Source organism: Ostrea edulis, chromosome 3 (genome assembly GCF_947568905.1).
Source record: "Ostrea edulis chromosome 3, xbOstEdul1.1, whole genome shotgun sequence".
Taxonomy (NCBI): Eukaryota; Metazoa; Mollusca; class Bivalvia; order Ostreida; family Ostreidae; genus Ostrea; species Ostrea edulis.
The window spans coordinates 87,768,228-87,792,083 of NC_079166.1; the positions used below are offsets into that span (position 1 = coordinate 87,768,228).

Here is a 23,856-nt window from a genome sequence, read left to right on the forward strand (position 1 = left end):
TTATGTATCTGTTAATTCTACATGAGGCAGAAGTGGATTTCTGTTTGATATATCCTTTAGCACCAACTCTTGCTGTCTCTTGTTAGTATATCAGGTATATTTTTTGTGATTATGTTCAGATGTACATCGCTACAATATTAACAATATGCACCATTAGTTAAACAATTTCATAGTCATGTATGGATATATATATTGACTCATTTACTGCGAGTTTATTGCTTTATTATGTTAATAAGCTGTTCTAATGTGCATGCTGATATATACTCTGCATTGGGCAGAAGTGGACTAATTAACACAATTAAGAATATTATACTACCCTTGCTGTCCATTGCAGTTTAATATATTTCACACATGCGATTTACTATTTAATCTATATATTATGTATCTGCTTATTCTACATGAGGCTGAAGTGAATTTCTGTTTTATATCCTTTAGCACCGACTTTTGTTGATGTATCAGGCATATTATATATAGCATTAGGGATAACACACATGTATCAACTGGGTACTATAATTAATGCTTACACATAAAACTTGAAATACCACTAATGAGTGTATTACTCCAAGAATTACTCTTCACTGTGTATTGTCTTTCCTTGTATAAACAGTTATATATGTTACATGTTTATGCCCATTTGGGCCCTGATTTGGTAATAAATACTATTATATCATATTCTATAACAGCCAGGTAAAATATATTATAATAATATATTAAATATAATATAATTATAGTACATTATATAATATCATATCATGGATAGGTGTAATATATCTATATGTGTCAGGGTAAATTATTATCTATAGACCTAGCCTGTAGGCCTCTAGTTTAAATTTCCTCGCATTCTGACATTACTAGTTTCAACAATATAAGCCATCATAGGCTAGCTTATCTCTTTTTCCAATATTGGAAAGTAAACATCTGAGCAAATGTATACTTACTGATAATTTAAATATCCGTGTTGGGAACAAAGTTGGTATTGGATGTTCCTTAGTTGGTCCACATTTGCCCACAAAATGTTCCGAACACAACCTCGTCTGATCGTAATTCTTAAAGTTGAAGTCTGATCGAATCATATGGCAGCGTTTTATCCACACTTTCCTTACTTTATCGTTTGAAGGAAACCTGTGCATTGTAATTTTTTTACCGTCAACATATTTGTTCGCGTGGTTGCTGCAAATACAGCAATATCTCTGTGGCATTTTGCACTGTCGTCCGTAGTGTTGTTAATGACGCTTTCTGAATATACTACCCGGAAGTCTGAAACGAAATTACGCAAGCGCACTACGTTCCGGATCAAGGAAAGATAACTCACGTTTTCGGAAAGGCCTATAGGTAAGGAATTCAATGATTTTATGAAATCTGGTTGGTAAAATGGGTAGCGAGACCAAAACACACATTATTGCATATTTTCTGTATAATATGCATCTGCTGCTGAAAACCTAGCATTTTTTCAATTCACATAGAGTTGAATTTGATACTTAATGCATTATTTGACCATTTAAATGCCTTTTATCTTAATTATCGGCGATTTTTCCAAACCCGGGCCAAAAGAAAACCGGATGCGGTCGACCCGGGCCGGCGTTATTTATTCCGATTTAATTGCTAATGCTTTGATTAATTAACCAATAATAATGGTCCTAAAAAAATATCACCGACTGACAAATTATGTCTACTTTATGAATATTTAAACTGAAGATAGGGTTTAAAGAGGATTATATGGAGAGCAATTAATTACTATGTATATCCTGCCTGATTAAAATTTTTAAAAATTAAAAATGGTAATTTATTAAAAATTAAACACATTTTAACCATACTAATTATGATCTGTATAATAATTACTTAAAATATTGTATTTATAGTGCTAGTATTCATTTCTTTATTAATAAAAGATATATAATTTAAAAACATCTTAAAACGTCAAGATATGAAGTGTGCATATTCATAATATAAAATGATGGTATTATATATCTAATTTTTAAATGAAATAATTAACAACACAGTATATGTACATCAATTTTATTTTCAAAATGGCACTCAAGTAAGTCTGCATATGCTTGTCATGAAAATTGCAATTTTGGTAGGCCTTCAATTTTGTGGCAGTTTTTGCCCTGCCTTTAAGGCTCAAGGAATGTAGGAGTCCTGAAATTTATGTCCCCTTTGTCCCAAAGATGCTTCATACCAAATTTGAAAGGAATTGGAATGATCATACTTATCAAGAAGTTAAAAATGTTCAATTGTTAACGCACGATGACAGACGACAAGCAATTGTAATGTCATCCGATACCTAAAAATCGTAGAAACGACTTTTTAAATCGTTTCTATGATTTCCTAAATCGTAGAAACGACTTTCTAAATCGTATATACGACTTTTTAAATCGTAGAAACGACTTTCTAAATCGTAGAAACGACTTTTTACATCGTTTCTACCATTTAATAAATCGTAGAAACGATTATTTTTATTTTTTCTGCTAGGTTAAATTGGCACGAATACGCCGTCGTAAGTAACTTAATGATAGTTAGGTTAAAATTTAAATTAAAAAGATGGTTCTTATGAGGATACCTCCAAGTGGTAAGAACCGTGCAATGTCACGTTTCATGAGATCGTGCACGTGATAGCTAACATCCTCATTTTATTCGGAATTTTAATATCTGGCCCGGGTTACCGTATCTGGTTTCCTTTTGGCCCGGGTTTTAATAAATCGTGAATATTAAATATATAAGACTCGCTTAACAATTGCTACAGCATTTTGGTGATAAATTATCATAATATTTATCTAAATCATGTGTAGTTTCATTGTTGTGTCATATAGTTTAATCGTAATCGCAGAAAAATGTGTATTTTTCCTCGCTACCCATTTAACCAACCTCAAATAAACAAACGTTGATATGTTCACAGTGAAGCAAAATTATGCCGTAATTTTTGTAGCGAAGATCCAATGTCTCATCCACATTGTGATTAAGAAGTTTCACACCAAACGAAAATAAAATAACGAAGAAAACTAAAAAATTCGGATTACGAAGGTGATCTGACCCGGCCCGGCCCGGTTTTTACTACCCATTTTACCAACTATCACAAATAGGGGGTCCCCGTTTCGGGGCACATTTTCCAAGTAATTACAGCGTTACCTAAGGAATTTTGGCGTCGGCAGGTCGGGAAAATGTCATACTACAAGTCTCATCAACTCAAAAGCCATCTCATCTCTATTATTTGACACAATCTTGCGTGCATTGATCGGACAGGGCTTCATCTCTTCCACTGGCAGCCAAAAAGGAGGTCACAGAGTACGAATTTGTTGTACGCGCCATGTGATTGGTTCGCAAAGACATTGTTTAGTCTCGGGATCATCCGAAGGGTTTCGGGATTATTCGCGGACCAATCACACAACACGTTATAAATTCGTACTCTGTGACCTCCTTTTTGGCCTTTTTGGAAAATGTGCCCCGAAACGGGAACCCCCTATTTGTTTACAAATTTTTGTTTCTTACCTTGTGTATTTTATTATACCGGTAGAAGGCCAATCTCTAAAGCTTACAAAAAGCGTGAAACGATAACATGAATCGAAAGAGGGATGAGATAGACTGGGAATTCATACATTTCAGAGAAATTATTGCCACCAAAAAAAAAATTATGAAAAGGGGGGGGGGTAGTAGTAATATCCATACTTCAGGTGCCTGTGGGAAAGCCTGTGGCAGTGTCATTATCCGTAGGGGAAAGTAGTCCCGGAGAATTTGACGCTGTACGGAGTTTGGGGCCGTCTATGGATGGTCTGCCGGGCTGGAATGCTTCCTTGTTTACCAAGATTGAATTAAGAAAGTTCTTAATTTCTGAGGTAATGTTGTGTATATTTCTATGGAATGTGACTTTCCAGACATGTACATGTATGTCAGTGGGCGCAATATTTTTCTTTCGTATTTTTTGCACACAATATTCCCCGATACTGCTTTTCGGATTCAGGTTCAGCATATCTGAACATTTTCTAGATATGCCCTAGAGTTGACTTTTGTTTGATAAAACAATAAACTAATTAGTCAGTATATTGTTCATACATTGATTTGATAGCTATAATGTTGTAAAAAATATATATATATATATATTAATTTTACGGGTTGTTTTTTTTATTCAGGTATTCTATTGATTAACAGGAAAACAAACTCGGGAATATTGAAGCGGGGATGATCTCCAAAGCACAGGTGCTTCCAGTAACCCCCCCCCCCCCCCCTTCCGTAGAAATTCTTTCCACTTTCTTCATGGGCTTAATTAAAGCAATACATGTTGTAACTGGCGGCAAATAAATTGAAAACTAAAAGAACAAATATTCAGCATATTTGTGATTGAATATAGGCCTATCACTTAATAAAATCAGAGTGAATCTGAAGCAAGAAACCCGTCAAATCAGCGAACAATGTTGATTCATGAATCATTGTCATCCTGTCAGTAATTCCTGCTCGTAATCTCCGTACGATGTGCATTGATCTCGGAGGTCACCAGTTCGGGAAAAGGCGAAAGAGAGGCATTTGGCCTGAGTAAGATTTTTAAACAATTTAACATGCCAATTCTATAGAAAATTCACTATCAAACTTTCATTCTGAGTGGCACATTTGCATAATCATTACTTTCTTATACTTAGAGTAGGCCTACTAATTCTTACGACGTGTACTTACTCATGCCAGTTCCCGTATTTGTATATGACCTTGGCCTCAGCAACCCGATTATGTTCGGCAATCATCGTTCCCATGTCCTTGTACACGACGCAATGGCGGTTTATATACGAAGCGCTAATTGTAGGGAAGCTTTCAAACCATAATCCCACGTTTACTTTGCTGAATTTTTCTTCAGATCTTGAGGATTATATTAGTTATACCGATAGGTGTTATTTGGTGAATAATTGGATAGTTGAAAAATACCGTCAGCTACAGCTTGTATTGCTTTAAATGTGATCTTAAATTTATGAATATTCATTAAGCATTTAAACTTTTAAAAGTTATTGTACCGTGTAAATGAGATGACGACTTGTATAACCGGACTCTCTGATGATTCGAGATCTGAATTTGACCCACAATATAGGTGTTCTTTGCGGACTGAACGACCTCACTAAATGAACCAGACATGTCTAACCACAGGTCACGAATAGTTCTTTTGTTTGCGTCCTTTTCAGTGGCCATTTTTGTTGAATGTCCATTTTCCACCATTTTCACACAACTTCTGTTATGATTTACATAATTTTGGTTTCTGACCAGAAAAACCAGTCTACCATGGAAGGGGCAGACAACTCCCATTATGGCATACGCACGACAGTTTGTGTCATTGCTACGCCAAACCTTTGATATCAAAATACATATGTTTAGAATATAACCTAGTTTGTCGACCAATCAGATTTCAAGAAGTTGTTCATTAAGTGGCTCACTTATTCATTAAGAATTCCCAACAGAGAGATATCACGTGACTGACTGTGATTGGCTATTTGAAAATAAATTTTATGACATTGTAAATGTTTCAGACAACTTTATTACATTGTCAAAAAAACAAAAAAAACTTACAACAAAATGGCTTATTTAGACATCGATTAAATGAGAGAACAGTCTGACACCCCCCCCCCCCCCTCTTCTCTTAAAAAAACATAAAAAAAGAGGAAAAATTGTCACTATTTAAATTTCCAAATCCATCTTCTTTTCACCTTTAACTATGATGATTTTACCGACATTTTCTGGCACTTCTATTTTCAAGATTCCTGTCGAAGCCTGGATTCCAACTTGTTTCGAGGTTTCACAATTAACCGCGGATGGGTTAATAATAGCACCTTTTTCCATGTTTGATTCGCACTTCACAGTAGTAGAAGTCGTAGTAGGAGTCGAAATAGGAGCCGGAGCTCCTAGAGTGTTACTTATGTCATTGAGAATCTTAAACTGCTCCCTCTGATAAGTATGTACGGCATTACTGCGATGACTACTACGACTTGTCACAGCTTTGTCGGAAAATCCTTCAAATTGCGCCTATCGTTCCCAGCCAATGAAAAACTACGTTACATTCTAAGCCAGTTAGAGTATATTAAGTGAAATCTTATTGGATAAGAAGGGGCTCGCTCACTAACGTTCGCTCCGCCCCTTCTTATCCATTAAGATTTCACTTAATATACTCTAACTTATACATAGTATTTGCTCCTTTGCCAAATAATCGGTATTTAAAACCGCTTTTAAAAACCTAGAATCATTGCATGGCTTTTCGGACGAGAACTTAAAAAGAGTGTGGCGGCAGGCATTGGCACGTTAAATAGTCCTCACGCCCTAAGCGTTAAACATAGCTCTAGATTTGTTTAGAATATAACCTAGTTTGTCGACCAATCAGATTTCAAGAAGTTGTTCATTAAGTGGCTCACTTATTCATTAAGAAGTCCCAACAGAGAGATATCACGTGACTGACTGTGATTGGCTATTTGAAAATAAATTTTATGACATTGTAAATGTTCCCAGCCAATGAAAAACTAGGTTACATTCTAAGCCAGTTAGAGTATATTAAGTGAAATCTTATTGGATAAGAAGGGGCTCGCTCACTAACGTTCGCTCCGCCCCTTCTTATCCATTAAGATTTCACTTAATATACTCTAACTTATACATTGATCATCCACAACTGGCAATTTTTAAATACACCATAAAAAAGAAGAAAAAAAATCATAGCATAAGATAAATATAAAATATTATCTAAATATGAATACATGATATGAAAGAAAGAAAAACATAGCAAAAGACAAGCATAATTAAAGATACACATACAATGAGTGTCATATCGCAACTGCATTCAAGAATTTGGCACATACATAGTACACTATCAATAAAATAAAAACAGGCTCATAGGCCACATCGCTCACAGCGACAAACAAGCTTCAGCAAAATTATTAAATTATGTGAGCAGCTAGCTTCAGAAAAAAAGTTTTAAAGATATCGACTAAATATCCATTAATTATCAAACTTAATTATTAAACTTCACTACAAATTCATTAATTTTCATATGACCTTGTAGACAGGTATGGGCTTTCGAATTAACAAATTTTATCTAAGGATGATTTACGTCAAGTTTGGTTCCCTATATATTTGCATGTAATACTTTGATCCTCTATTGTGTCCCACCCTACCACCAGGGGTCATGATTTTAACAAACTTGAATCCCACTATGTCAGGAAGCTGTCATGTAATTTTCATATTTTCTGACCCAGTGTTTCTTGAGAAGATTTTCAAATGACCCCACCCTACTTTTGCATTTTTGTGAGTATACCCCCTTTGGATGGGGCGTGGCCTTTCAATTGAACAAACTTGAATCCTCTTTACCCAAGTATGATTTGTTATAAGTTTGATTGAAATTGAACCAGTGGTTCTGGAGATAATTTTCCTATATTATCTGATTGCAATCCTTTGATCCCCTATCGTGGCCCCACCCTATCTTCGGGGGCCATAATCTGGAGAAAAAAAAATTGAAATTACTCTATATCAGCGAGCTTTCAGGTAAATCTCCATTCTTCTGGCCCAATGGTTCTTGAGAAGAAGATTTTTAAAGATTTTCTTTTATATTCACACGTATAACTTTGATCCCCTATTGTGGCCTCAACATATCCCCGGGCGTCAGGAGAAGAAGATGAAAGTAGAAAAGTTTACAACGACGAGAGAAAACGGATAAATTTCGATTAGGAAAGCCTACTTGAACCTTTGGCTCAGGTGAGCTAAAAACGGAAGCAAAAATTTTAAGTGTTACTTCTGTTAAATATTTCATTAGATACACAATAACCAGAGTTTCAGACATTTTGTGACAGTTTATTACAAAGAAGATGAGTAACTGTCTGAACGTTTATAATTGTTAGTTTTAGCTCTTGGTAAATATAATAAATTTGACATATATAATCATTCAGCCCGGTTTGGCGACAATTGCCATCTCTTGTAAATTGAAACAAGTTTAGGTCATTTGGCATTTGATCGTTCAAAACTTTGAACAGAATGACAGTTATCTTTCTATACATAACATAATTCTGAACAGGAATGAAAAGTGCATTTGGTGGCATAAAATAACTCACTCTCTTTAGTACAGCAAATTTTCTTACAATTTTCTTCAAAATAAATCCCACGCGTAAACCCCAGTATTATCTATATAAACGCCCAGACCTTTAGCTTGTTAAACATTCGAGAATTCAGTAGCCTTTGAGATGTGCCAGTAAGCACACATTGTGATTTTTGGGAGTTGAACTATGTTCAATCTCCCTTGGTCATCACGCACTTTTCTACGTAGTAATTTGTATTGATTTGTATAGTGGTCGTCAACGGGGGTTCTGTGTCAGCTGATTTACTCCTAGGTAAATCAACATAAACTTTTATAAACATCCGCCATTAAATAATCCATGTAACTTTTCTGAATTAATCTAATTTTGATAATTGACATGTAAGTAAATGCAATGATATTGTATTCAAATCAATTTGAATACAAGATTTCGATCAAATTGATACTGATATACATAGAAAAATAAAAGATAAGGTTGAAAATTGTCGTTTGTAGCGCAGCGTCACCTATAAACATTGATAGGGAAACGAACGACAACTGCACACAAGACCTATTGACACCGTGGCGCGAAATATCGAATATGGTGCGAAACCTCAGAAAATTTACAAGAAATAACTCTACAACATTGTGTATGTGTATATATTTGATTTTTTTAAATGTGATATAAAAAATGCTTGATGTTACATGTATATTGAATTAAAACACGTCATTCCCAGTCAACAACTTTCGATCGGGATCGGAATACGAAATAAAATTTCTTATATCCGGTTGCAAAGTGAAACTGCTTCATGCTTCAAGTTATTGAATTACGTAGTAATTGCACGTTACACATTAGAGAACTGTTCCTTTTAATAAAGAAAGTCACAAAATAGATACAAAATGAGTGTACCTTATTCATTACTGTTACCGAGCTTTCGCCGGCGAAAATCTCGAAATGGCGTGTTTCACTGCGCTTGATGACGGTAAGGTCCACATTTTCTACGTGAGTATTTTGATATTTGTTTATGAATTTTTTGCGCATACATGGTATGTCTCGGCTAGGAATAATGGAAACTTTCTCACCTATGTATGTAAAGACATATTAATCTCTATTTTTAAAAATGTAGAACACTTTTATCAAATGACAATGTTTGAAAACGCTTAGAGCCCCGATGTCAGAATTTCCTTTTCGAAGACATCAATATGTCAAATTCATTATCCTTTTCGAATAGTATGTACCATATTTTGTACCAGTTATCCATTTTGAATCCCCTATTACAATGGGATTTTGCTGCACTCTGTAATGTTTGAGTGGATGTCATGAGTGTGTGTCAAACAGAAATTTTAAGAGCATGGGATAAGGTGCTGCCATGTATTACTTCACTATCAAAGTTTAACCCAGTTGCCACAATGTTGAATTTATGCTGCAAAAAGGATTGGAAATTGCTCTGGTCAAAACACATTGTTTATTTGTCTACAGTTTATTTGTCTACAGATGAAAGAGACATGAGGATTCTCCCTCATAAACTGAAGAAAAAAAATAGTTATGGATCTTGTACATGTATATTTTACTAATCACTATAGATTTCCAGCATCACAAGTCTGATTCCACTATATGCTTCCCATACTGTCAGGTTCATTCACCCCCTGTTTGAGCCACAGTATAATATCCCAAATACCTTGGCAATGAATAACATTATTTGACTAGTGTTTCATTTTTAGCGGAGTTGCGATGAAGTCGAACTCGGCTTATGATCTGATGAAGTGCCTTTGGGCAGGCACGCATCAACATTTCATTTCCGCACCATAGCTCTTGAGCAAATTATAGGATCTCATTCAAACTTAGATGGATTGTCACCCTCAGTAAGATGAGGAAGCCTATCGATTTTGGGGTCACTAGGTGAAAGGCCAAGGTCACAGTGGCTATAAATAGACTGAAATTTGGAGAAAATTTTGTTTTCCGCACCATAGCTCTTGAACGAATCATACGATCTCAATCAAACTTAGATGGATTGTCACCCTCAGTAAGACCAGGAAGTCTATCGATTCTGGGGTCACTACGTCAAAGGTCAAGGTCACTGGCTATAAATACACTGAAATTTGGAGAAAATTTTGTTTTCCACACCATAGCTCTTGAACGAATTATAGGATCTCAATCAAACTTAGATCGATTGTCACCCTCAGTAAGACAAGAAACCTATCGATTCCGGGGTCACAAGGTCAAAGTCACAGTGGCTATAAATAGACTGAAATTGGAGAAAATTTTGTTTTCTGCACTATAATTTTTTAACAAATTATAGAATCTCAATTAAACTTATATGGATTATCGCCCTTGATGAGACAAAGAAGCCCAGGGTTCGAAATTACCTCATGTCCGTAAGTCCGAGACTAGTAAAAAACGTCGGACTAGTAAACTCTCTATAGCACTAGTCTGTACGGACTAGTGAAAATCCGGAAATCAATCTTGAATTGGTTAAGATTTTAGCAAGATTTGTCTGAGTCTCTTAGATGTTTGAACTTATGGTCGATTACCTGCATGATTAAGTGTTTGCGTGACTATGACATCCTGATCTTTCAAACACATGGAGTGCGTTCGAGACCGCCATTCTTCGACGAGCACAAATTCCTGCCGATTCCGAACTCCGAGTACGCATCACGAGAACGGATTCGAGGTGCAAGAACTGCAAGTAGTGTGATCTAAGAACAAGCACGTTTGTGCGCACATGTTCTCGTCATTCACGACTCAAACACAGGAGTTTGTAACACTATAGCTCATGGCTTGGTAAATCGAGTGAATTTTATTGACTTTATTGATAAAATTTCGAACTCCTGTGACTGTAAGAACTGAGCACAAAAACAATGGTAACGTCGATCTCGAACGCACTTATGGACATTTATAAAAGGATTAACTCGGAGGTTACTGTATGCTTCTGAAGATCTTGAATGCAAAATAAAGTATGGTGGTCTTTTTCTTCTGAAGGTGTCAGAAAATGAATTGCTTGCAACTGTGATGTGTTTGGTTTCATTAAATACTATTGAATAAAATGATTATTTAATGATATACTGGATGGACTAGTGAAATATGCTTTGCGGACTAGTGAACATCAATAGTGACTAGTCCGTACGGACTAGTGCTTGAAAAAGTGAATTTCGAACCCTGAAGCCTATTGATTTTGGTCAAGGGTTAAAGGTCAAGGTCAAAGGATTTAAGTCGGCTGAAATTTATGTACGCAAAATTTTGCTCCCTGCTTGATAATTCTTGCAAACTTTTCTGCCGGTTTCCTTTATGCCCATTCCTTGCGCAACTCGGTTTGTGCATCTCCGATGCCGGACGATTTTTAATTTTTTTGCATTTCATTTATTTTGAGTTATTATTCAATTATTTACCATTCCATTGATCCTCTACAGGACTGTAGTATACTCAGGTGACAGTTTAGCATATTGGACTACCTTTTCAAGTAATGAATCCTTAGAATTAGCTACAACTAGGATTAAACTTGAATGTATATATACAGGGGAAAAAACTTCTTCATAACTGCAAGGCATTGATAACCATATTGATTTGAATGTTTGGGCCATAATATGTGGTCACATTTATCACATTTATCATGAGAATATAAAGGGGTGAAATTCTAGAAAACAACAACACAACTGCATTTACTCGAGGAGCGTTGTGGCCCATGGGCCTTCCATTATCCATGTTTCTTGTTGTAACGCTTTGAAAAACAACAACAGTTGATTTGTATCTAAAATCATAATAATATTCAGTCATTTATCCCCCTACCCTTCCAGTGCTATCTGTTCTAACTGAATTTCCACAATGTTCAACTCCCATGAGTACTTTCAGTACTTTGATTTGATATTGATGTTAAGTTTATCTTTAAGCATCCCCTCTACACTTACCTTAAAATCCTCTTGCAGTTTTGATTCAATTACATCAATTTAGATTTATCACTAATGTCATGTAAAGTGTCGTCTGCATACATTGTAACTGAAGAATATTTACATATTTTGGATAATTGTGTACAAAATATAAAAAAAAAAAATAGTCCTAAAATTGACCCCTGAGGAACACCTAAAGACATACTTTTTCTGTAGCTGATACACCTTTCCAGCTGACACATTGCTATGAATGAAACCATTTAAAATTGTTGTGGCAAATTCCAAAAGACATAAGTTTGTGCAAAAGAACTTCATGACTGACAATATCAAAGGTTTTACACAAATCTCTAAACAGAACCCTTGTAAGATTTCCATCGTCCATATTTTAAAGCATTTATCAGTAAGACCATTCAACGTTATCTCACATGAATGACTTGTCCTAAATATCCTGATCAACAATCCGTAATAACTTGTTTGTGGATAAATATTCATTAAAAGAATTAAAAACATATCGTTCGGTAATCTTACTGACAACTGGTAAAATAGAAACTGGTCTATAAGTAATTACCAAATGCTCACCACCTGCTTTGTACAGTGGGACTACCCTGAGTTTTACAGACAACCCGGTATCGTTGTCAGTTTGTAGATGTGCACATGCTGTCGAATTATATTTTGATGATAAACATTGCTTCAGTCGGGACCCCGTCCTTTGGCCGAACGGTACATTAATCGATTGCCTCTTCCACAAAGCTCCGTTTCGCTTCGCTGATCTGCATGTAGTGTGACATAATTTCTGCTCGCTTTGTAGATAGCCCTGTCATCCTCCGATTTGAACCGTAATGCTTTTTCTCGTAGGTACTTGCCATTATGCACATCTTTCGTCATTCATTTCACTTTTTAAACTGAATTCGAGTTTCTTTAAAAGGTATATGTTTGTATATAAATTGTTAATGACCTTGAGGAACCTTGAGTTGAATTCACGTTACATCTTCCATGGTAGATTCTATTTTTACCTGTCTTTATTGTGAAGATATGTGTACACACAGATTGTACTACTGTTCTATTTTTACCTGTCTTTATTGTGAAGATATGTGTACACACAGATTGTAGTACTGTTCTATTTTTACCTGTCTTTATTGTGACGATATGTGTACACACAGATTGTAGAACTGTTCTATTTTTACCTGTCTTTATTGTGAAGATATGTGTACACACAGATTGTAGAACTGTTCTATTTTTACCTGTCTTTATTGTGAAGATATGTGTACACACAGATTGTAGAACTGTTCTATTTTTACCTGTCTTTATTGTGAAGATATGTGTACACACAGATTGTAGTACTGTTCTATTTTTACCTGTCTTTATTGTGACGATATGTGTACACACAGATTGTAGAACTGTTCTATTTTTACCTGTCTTTATTGTGAAGATATGTGTACACACAGATTGTAGAACTGTTCTATTTTTACCTGTCTTTATTGTGAAGATATGTGTACACACAGATTGTAGAACTGTTCTATTTTCACCTGTCTTTATTGTGAAGATATGTGTACACACAGATTGTAGTACTGTTCTATTTTTACCTGTCTTTATTGTGAAGATATGTGTACACACAGATTGTAGTACTGTTCTATTTTTACCTGTCTTTATTGTGAAGATATGTGTACACACAGATTGTAGTACTGTTCTATTTTTACCTGTCTTTATTGTGACGATATGTGTACACACAGATTGTAATACTGTTCTATTTTCACCTGTCTTTATTGTGAAGATATGTGTACACACAGATTGTAGTACTGTTCTATTTTTACCTGTCTTTATTGTGAAGATATGTGTACACACAGATTGTAGTACTGTTCTATTTTTACCTGTCTTTATTGTGAAGATATGTGTACACACAGATTGTAGAACTGTTCTGACAACCTATCCAGAGGTTGTGTTGATCATCCACACAGATTGCACGGGGACGCGGTGGACAATGTTTCGGTGTGAGGAGAAGAGACAGAAACTGACCATCCTGATCCAGCAGGTGGACACTGGAGCAATTATAGAAGTCTTCTAAACGGCCATTGCACACCAAGATATTTCCAAGGACGTCGGTGCAGATTCCGAAGGGCCAAAATTCATTTTGTGACCGATGACCAGAGTAAAAGAATCGATATTGCCCAGATCTGGTCACTACCACTACCTTATGGGTAATGAAATCTGAGGCACAAATGTCGCCGTTGATATTCTCAGTGATAAAGTTTATGCTATGGTATAGAGCTTGTGCTCTGCCACCGAACTGAATGTCCTGGAGTTCCTCTCCACCCTTGCTATATCTGGTCACCTTCCATTCTTTATTTCTATTCATCGCCACCAGAATGTCCCCATTACTGTGAGAGGAATAGATGGACTCTGGTACCCAGTCTCCTGTTGCAATAAGCTTTGTGATGGCCTTGTCCCTATCTACTCTGTACAGTGCTTTTTTGTTGTAATCTGTGTATAGCCATTCTCCCTCCGCAGTCCCTGTGTGGTATCCTGTGGTATTTCTGCTGGTAGATATCTTCTGCAGCTGATTTCCCTCTCTGTCAAACTCAATGAGATTTCCCTTGTTATCACTGGCCAGGAAATGTCCTGATGTTGAAAAAGATAGATGATAAACATTTTTCAGAATGGATGGAGCAGTGACCTCGGCCTTTGTTACTGAACTTGCAAGATGTAAATTAACCGGTATTGTCGTCGGTTTAGTGAAACTGCAATCTTGTATAGGTTGCTTTTCTACTGTAACCTCATTTTCTAGACGGAGTTCTCCAAACTGTATCTCCAGGTCTTTTCTACTGAATTTGCCTTTCATAAAGACCGGTAATTTTGTTCGTGAAGTTTCAGCCGAAGGTGTTGTCTTTGCTTTGGTCAATTCCTTGTGTAAGCTCATTAATTCAGTAGGTTTTGCTAATGCCATTCCTACATTCATGTTTCCCTCCAACTCCTGTAGACGGGAAACGTAGTCTTTAGTTTCCTTTATCTCTTCTTCCATGTCATCGACGATGGATTTCTCGATTTCATCCACCTGGGCATTATTATCTGCTATTATGGCATCCACTGCTGCCTTGATCGCATCAGCGTGCCTCTTCATGGACAATCTCAATTCTGCAGTTTCTCTCTTTACAACGTCTACGCTTTCTTTCTGTTTCTGTAGATTTCCCATGGCTTGTGGGATGATGGCGTCTCGGATATGAATCATCCTTTTCCGACATTTTTGTAAAATTTCATTGTAGACAATTTCTAAGTCTTGTACCGTATGACCATTGTGTTTCTGGGTAAAACATTTAGAACAAAGAACGACTTCACAATCACTACAGTTAAGATCTATGATTTTTTGGGGGTGGATCTTGCATTTTTCTTCAGGTAATTCTTTTGTTCTGTCTTGGTAGAGAACTACCACATGTTCTTCATCTTTATTTTCGTTTTCCTTAAGATGGATGTCCCTGTGCTCCTTACACATTCGCTGGTGACAGGAGTTGCAGTAAAACTGACTATAGTCGGTGCACGTGTCACACTCAATGTAATGCTGCCCCGTCCCTTTACTTTGGTACATTTCTGATTTTTTTTTAAAGGTTTTATGAATTACATGTACTGTTTATTCACATCAACCCGGCCTTGCATTTCCCAGTGGTGCTGAAATTTCAAAAGTATTGAATGAATTACATCATAGTTTAACAGCAAATCTAAAACAAATATTTGCAATGTTGGTTTTCTTGGAGGGGGGGAGGGGGAGGGGCTTTTATTCATTGGATATAAAATTTGAAAATTCAAGTCTTTCAGTGTGATTATTATTATTATTATTTATTGATGTTTTTCATGGTAAGTGAATGATTTTAAGATACATTATATATGCATTAGTCAGAAGTATATGAAACGGTGGATTATGTGGATGACATCCCGCTCTCTCTGTAATTTCTGCTTTCCTTGTTCATGATAAACCTTTTATTTTGCAAAATGCTGACCTCCTCATAGCATTATTGCATACGATTCCGTCTCCCGTTTCGTTTTCTGTTCCGAGCTTTAACAACACCCGTTGTGTGATATGAACGCACCTATGAAAACATTGTATTGTTCATCATTCCACAGAGGAACTTGGTTTAATGATTAAAGAACGACTCATATAAATGTCAGTAATGCTAAACTGCAACAGTTATCTGTATTGGTTAACGAAACATTAAGAACATTGACCTTATATTTAAAAATAAAACGCCAGTCTATTATTGGAAACCGGTGTTTTCCATTTGAATTTTCGTAAGCAAATCTTTAGTTTTTTTTTTGTTTTTGTTTTTTGGTCAGCATAGAACATTTGATCTCGCCCCTTATGGGTTAGGGATACGGCAAAGGAAAAAGGTTTCCCCTCCCGAGTTTTACAGACTATATACGGATTGTAATAAATTAGTAGTAATCAGTAAATATTAATCAATACTGGTAATTAATACAGACCTTGATCATTCCTAGTTCCTCTCTACTTACACAAGTTTTTATCCTATTTCAAAACATTCTGGTGGCGTTTAGGTAATGTGGTTAAAGTCAAACATATAAAAGAATAGATCAAAAGTGTTCCTCACCAGTTTGGTTTGCCGAGTTAAAAATCCCCGTAAAAAAGGTCTGTGTACAGTATGTGCATAAGCGCGTCTTATCTACAACATCAATCTCATCACGATTTGGATGTGCGTGAATAAGCTCAATGACTGTATTAAAACCACACTCTGAATGTCGGCCAGAATGTGATACAAAGTTAGAATATAGAACCACACTCTGAATATCGACCGGTATGTTACAAAGTTAAAATATCACCACACTCTGAGTATCGGCCGGTATGTGTAAACAAAGTATATTTTAGGACATTTGCGTCATATCTTGGGCACCCCTACTAACGTTATTGTTATTTAAATTTACACCACGTGGGTTTTTTTACCCATTAAAAGGTTAGAGGTGGGGTCAAATTCCGCAGTGAAGGAAACCGGAAATAAATCTGCCAAAGCTATAGTCATTTTCTATATACTGTAATAAACATGTATCATCAATGCAAATGCATATTAGAAAATTCAATTAAGTACTGTCATACCAGCGATGATTGTGAAATAGTGAAAAGCTCAGGAAGTTAAAGTCATTTAAAGATTTAGATTGTAGTTTAACTGATACAATTGTATTTAGTCTTATTGTCGTGTCATGAGGGGGGAGGGTCTTTTCTTCTTTTGTGTGTGTGTGGGGGGGGGGGGGGGGGGGGTAATTCCATTGTTTATAACATATGCAAATAAAGAAATTGGAGAGACTGCTTTCTTCCATTTTCATTTATAGTGGTATTTAGGGAAAAGACAGAACTGCAAACATATATGCATGTATTCATGGAGAATTTGTATAAAAAAAATTATATTTGGTAGTAAGTTTTTAACGCCCCAACACCCCCACCGAATTAAGAAATCAAGAATATTTTCGAACTTAGGAGAGAAGTTCCCCCTCACCGATTTAGGATTTTGTAGAGTGGGCAAGTCACAGGACAAAAGAATTTTTTTTTCTCTTGTCAAGGATTTTAATAAATTAAGTTATCTTCAGCATTGGTTACAAAAAGAGAATATTTTGCATTGAAAATAGAATTGGTGAAGAAAATGTGCGATTCCTCCCTTATAGTATAATTGCGACTCATATAAACTGCACAAAATAATATATCACATTATAAGTAAATCATCAACGTCACAGAAAAAATGAAATTGATGTTATTGTTAGATTCTATTATTACACTTCTATAGCATGCTATTTTTAGATTTATTCCTCTTTAAAGATATCTCTTAAATTTTATAAGATATCTTATAAAACTTACAAGATTTCTTCTAAAGTTTATTAAATATATTAATTTTATCCTTTATAATTGGATATCTGATAAAAGATGATAAAATCTGTTATATATTTAATAAGTTATCTTCTAAAACATATATCTTATGTCTTTTAAGATATCTCAAACTTAATAAGATATTTTATACGATATCTAAAAACGAATTTTTATAAGACATCTTGTTAACTTTATAATGTATCATATGAATTTACTTTTATAAGATATATATCATAAAACATATAAGATATCTTGCATGTATATTATAAGATATATCAAAGTTTGAGCTATATCTTTTTAAATATTGTTTATGAGATATCTTATAAGATATGCAAGATAACTTATAAAGCTTGTGAGAAATCTTATAAAACATTTAAGATATTTTATGTTTTATAAGATATCTGTTAAACATTATATCATTTGATATACAAGATATCTTATAAAGCTTGGGAGATATCTTTCATAATTTATAATATAAACTTAAATATTTTATAAACTGTATATTATATGAGATATATATCTTATAAGATTTATTAGATATCTTATCAGAAATAGAAGATATTTCATAAATTATATACGAAATCCTTAAAGGAATACCCGTTAGATACATTGTATAAATATGGCGTTCCATACACCTCATTTAGGAAGAAGCTAGATTAGCAGGATATATACAAATTATATGAATATATATATATTTTCTATATATCTTAAGAAATATCTGTGAAAAGCCTAATATGCATTTTCATAAATTTAAAACTTCACGTACTAATTTTACTCTTTATGCTAAAGCAATTCATCAGCAAATGTGAATTATTACTACGGCTGTACGTGCTCTGCAATGCATGCAAGCAGGTAGTTATAGTTATACAGTATCAAAGTTGGTTAAGAAGTACTATGTACAAGTTACTACTCATAAATGGAAATTCAATGGTTGAAAATTTTCCACATTTATTGAAATATACATAGTTTTCTTTTCTATATGTATTGATCAGAAAGTAAGACAATGTTACACCACTGTATCTGCAAAAGTTTTTTTTTTTAAGTCTTAAATATTAAAGAAATTAAACCTTTAGAGTGGAAAATCTTTACAATATGTCTATATATACATAAAATCAGATGCTGAAATTTTATAAAATTTAATTCAATATCAGTATACATGTATATACATACATTTTAAAGTTATAACAATTTTTAAAAAATTCTTGGAAGTTATTTTTATAACTTTAGTCTGTGACATGCACTTTAGAGCATCCCAGATTACAGGATTTGAAGGTAGATCCTTAATGTAAACTGATGAATTCATTTAGGAATGTGCACTGCACACCAGCTATTTCCTCAAAATGAATCTCTGGAAAAAAAATTCACAATGATCAATATAAACTATCTAAATTTTATTTTCCAGTATAAAATATGAATACTGATTGATTGTCTTAATTACTCCTTCTAGATATCTATTCTGTTTCAATTTAGTATCAATAGCATTAAAGACAAGAGGCCCATGGACCACGTTGCTCACATGAGTTACCTTGGCCCATATTTAAAGATTGTTCTTGTATATTTGCATGTAAAGCTTTGATCCTTATTGTGGCCCCAACTTACCCCCGTAACCATGATTATTACAAAATTGAATCTGCACTATGTCAGGAAGCTTTCATGTGAATGTAAATTTCGTTGTCCCAATGGCTTCTTGAGAAAAAGATTTTCCCTATATATTTGTATGTTAAACTTTGATCCCCTATTGTGGCTACACCCTTCCCCTGGGGGGGGGGCATAATTTTAACAAACTTACTTAACAAACTTAAATCTGCACTATGTCAGGAAGCTTTGACATAAATGTAAGACTTTCTGGCCCAGTAATTCTTTTTTTTAAAAAATCAAAAGATTTTCCTTATATATTTGTATGTGAAATTTTGATTCCCTATTGTGGCCCCATCCTACCCCCGGGAGCTATGGTTTTAACAAACTTGAATCTGCACTATGTCAGGGAGCTTTCATGTAAATATAAACGTTGTCTTACTTTCTGGTCCATTGGTTCTTGAGAAGATGTTATATTTTCCCTATATATTGTATGTAAAACTTTGATCCCCAATTGTTGCCCCATCCTACCCCCGGAGGCCATGATGTTATCAAACTTGAATCTGCACTATGTCAGGAAGCTTTCTTGTAAATCTGTGCTTTCCTGGCCCAGTGGTTCTTGAGAAGAAGATTTTTAAAAGATATTTTCCCTATACCTTTGCATGTAAAACTTTAATCCCCTATTGTGGTCCCATCCTATCCATAGGGGGTCATGATTTTAATAAACCTGAATCTACACTATGCCAGGAAGCTTGCTTGTAAATTTCAGCTCTTCTGGCCCTGTGGTTCTTGAGAAGACTTTTATTGACCCCACCCTATTTTGTGATTATCTCCCCTGTGAAGGATGGCAAGTTAGGCTGAAATTAACACTATGGTTTTGGAGAAGAAGTTAAAAAGGTTGTACAGATGGACTGATGACAGCAAAAGTGGTGATAATTGCTCTTTCAAGCTTTCAGCTCATGTGAGCTAAAATCGATTTTGAATTTTTCTTTGCTATGTGATTTATCTCTACCTACACTGCATATACACTATGCCTATTTTACCAGAAAGAAAATTTTTAATTATAACTTTACATATATATTTTATGATTTTTTTTTTCAAAATAGATATTTAATGTAATTAACATTTTATAGAAGAGAAACAAAAATACCATAATCACAATTTGAAACTAAAGATTGTTAGGAAATACAAATGTCTCCCTGAGCTCCCCAAATTGGAAGTTCTCCAAATGAAACTGCCCCTTATTGTACTGTATGTTATTGAGGAGAAAGCATGAGCAGAAGCATATAAGCACTTATGAACTCCAATAAGCCATATAGAAGTGTTCAAAAATTATTTTATACCCTCCACCCCTTAGATTTTAAGAAAACAATTGGATCTTCCTATCCCTACAATATATGCCAATCTGCAAATGGCATTGAAGTATTGTGAAAAGTTTAAGTCTAACTCTGATAATCCATATCAGAGGAGAAGCATTCACAAGCTATTTAAACATCTTCCTCTCCTCTTAGATCCACTATAACTTTTAGGAAAATAATTGGATCCTCCCGTCCCAACAATATGCACATCTCCATATGGCAATGAAGCATTGTACAAAGTCTCAAGTCTAGCGGATAAGCCATATAGGAGGAGAAGCGTTCACAAGAATTTGTGACAGACAGATGGACAGACAGAAAATACAAAAACAATGTCTCGATCCCCCTGGAAGAGGGGAGACATAATAAACTAACTGTAACATCATGCTTCAAAATACTAACAATTTATACTAAGACACTGAATACTTACAATTTACACATGCTAGACACTGTACTATTTGATGGGCAGCAATTAAAACATAGCTTCTAAAAGGAAAAAATCATGCACTTATTTAGTATGTAACAAAAAATGTAATATTATGAAATTATACGATTTGTCAATAGTTAAGATTCAGTATTCCATGAAACAGTCTGTGTCACCTGCAAGTGTACTATATACTCAACCAAGACAGAAATACAGTCAAAGTGATAGCATAAGCAATAATGTATCTCTTCATGAAAACATTTCTAAGATCTGCTACATGTATAATCATTCACTTAATTCTTATAATCTTAAACTTTTAGATTTAGTTTGATTAAAATTACTTTTTATAGATAAAATTGAATTACAGATGTCAAGTTAACGGCACTGATGTGATAACAATCACTAACAGTATCCAGGAAGGAAGGAAGGATGTCAAGTCCCCCAAACAATGTTTCTTCAATGATCTCTTCAACAATATATGTTTATTTTAAAAACTAAGGGTAGTGTGTTTAATTTAGGGTCAGAAACACAATATTTATTTGACGCCTTAATTCATGCTTTTAAATTTTCAAAACTCCATCAACATGCAATATAATAAATATTTTGATCAGTTACAATTGTATTTAATTCACAAATCTTTTTACAATTTAAGGCAATTCAGTTAAATATATAGCACAAACTAAAACATATAAAATACTTAACATTGCACATTCAACTTTTCATTAAAGGAAGCTTATAATTACAAAATTCTTTACTTTAGGTTAAATAATACTCAGTGTACACTATGATCCTAACTTGAAAAAAAAAATCCATGTAATATGATCATGCAAAATAATTTCTTCTCCTAAATTTCTAGAACAGCTTCTGGGTGATCACAGCTCAATTTTGATTTTTGAGACTTAACTGTTTAAATATGTTGCGAAATGTAATACTAACAAGAGGTCCATGGGCCACATCGCTCACCTGAGTCACCTTGGTCCATATCAGAAGATTTTCCATATCTATTTGCATGTAAAACCGTAGTCCCTATTATGGCCCCAAACCTACCTCCGGAGGCCATGGTTTTTGCAAACTTGAATCTACACTATGTCAGAAAGCTTTCATGTAAATGTGAACTTCTTTGGCCCAATGGTTCTTGAGAAGAAGATTTTAAAAGATTTTCCCTATATATTTGTATGTAAAACTTTGATCCCCTATTGTGGCCCCATCCTACCCCCAGGGGGCCATGATTTTAACAAACCTGAATCTGCACTATATCAGAAAGCTTTCATATAAATCTCAGCTTTTCTCGCTTAGTGGTTCTTGAGAAGAAGATTTTTAAAGATTTTTCCTATATATTTGTATGTAAAACTTTGATCCCCTATTGTGGCCCCATCCAACCCCAGGGGCCCATGATTTGAACAAACTTGAATCTGCATTATGTCAGGAAGCTTTCATGTAAATCTCAGCTTTTCTGGCTTAGTGGTTCTTGAGAAGAAGATTTTTAAAGTTTTTCCCTATATATTTGTATGTAAAACTTTGATCCCCCCTTGTGGCCCCATCCTACCACCGGGGGCCATGATTTGAACAAACTTGAATTTGCAATATGTCAGGAAGCTTTCAGGTAAATTTCAGCTCTTCTGGCCCAGTGGTTCTTGAGAAGAAGATTTTTAAATGACCCCACCCTATTTTTGCATTTTTGTGATTATCTCCCCTTTGAAAGGGACATGGCCCTTCATTTGAACAAACTTGAAAGCCCTTTACCCAAGGATGCTTTTGGCCAAGTTAGGTTGAAATTGGTCCAGTGGTTCTGGAGAAGAAGTCGAAAATGTGAAAAGTTTACGGACAGACGGACAGACAAACAGACGGACAGACAGACAGACGGACGCCGGACAAAATGTGATCAGAATAGCTCACTTGAACCTTCGGTTCAGGTGAGCTAAAAATGAAACAACAAAGGTTTCTTACAGACAAAATATAGTTGATGTATATAAAACAATAGTTAATTACAGTGTCGTGCAGTGTAATCCTAATTGTGATTCAATTATTTGATTTAAGATTTAAATTTTTGTACAGATTGTCCTCTAACATACAGATACATGACTAATCTAAATATGAAAAAGATTATTGATATTATTACATGTGTGTCATTCGATAGTCTTTGATTTTACGCTCTACTTAACACCGATAAAGAATATGTTCCGAACACGTTAGTAGGGGTGTTGGGATTAACGGGCATTGATAATGCGTTCAAAATATCTGCTAGGAAACGTCTTAGTCAGAAATCGGTTTCTGGAAGTTGTTCCTTCTAACTTTTGGATGGTATCAATCTAACAAGAACTACGCACGTTAATTCTGGATTCCCGCCTACATTTTCAATTCGTATAGCTTTGCAATTTTGTGAATGAAATTTTTATAATGCAAAATAGAGCTCATTAGTAATTTATTATTAACTTTAATACCAGTGTTATATTGATTAATTGCTCTTAATTACAACTCCTTTTGATTGGGGTACAAAAATCTGCTCCTTCAAATCAGTCTTTAAAGTGTCCTATATTTTTTAAATGCTTTTGGAAATAAATAAATATGCATTTGATTTGTCAAATTACTTTATATTGTTGAGTTAAAAAAATGGTTAATCTTCATTTAGGGGGAAATTCATTTGATAACCTTAGAAATGCAAGTAAACATTTCCGCCGTGTTTTGGTCTGTAAACATATATTCCCCCGGTGAAACAACAAAAGTTTGCTAAATGACAATTCATAATACC

At 34.7% G+C, this 23,856-nt stretch overlaps 1 protein-coding gene across 4 annotated transcripts; it reads right to left on the minus strand.

Moving 5' to 3' along the window:
- Nucleotides 1-11,872: 11,872 nt before the first annotated feature.
- On the minus strand, nucleotides 11,873-16,836 carry LOC125673379 (uncharacterized). Of its 4 annotated transcripts, none has more exons than XR_008801381.1 (3): nucleotides 16,492-16,808; nucleotides 13,711-15,556; nucleotides 11,873-13,368 (listed from the first exon to the last, which is right to left on the minus strand). XR_008801381.1 is itself a non-coding variant. In XM_056159320.1 (2 exons), exon 2 carries the CDS (start codon nucleotides 15,474-15,476, stop codon nucleotides 13,764-13,766), a length of 1,713 nt encoding a protein of 570 aa, XP_056015295.1. In that variant the 5' UTR covers nucleotides 15,477-15,556; nucleotides 16,492-16,836; the 3' UTR covers nucleotides 11,873-13,763. The 4 variants fall into 4 exon arrangements, 1 of the variants encoding a protein (XP_056015295.1); XR_008801382.1 differs by having other exon boundaries at nucleotides 11,873-13,425; XR_008801380.1 differs by having other exon boundaries at nucleotides 11,873-13,254; nucleotides 13,654-15,556; nucleotides 16,492-16,807.
- Nucleotides 16,837-23,856: the final 7,020 nt, after the last annotated feature.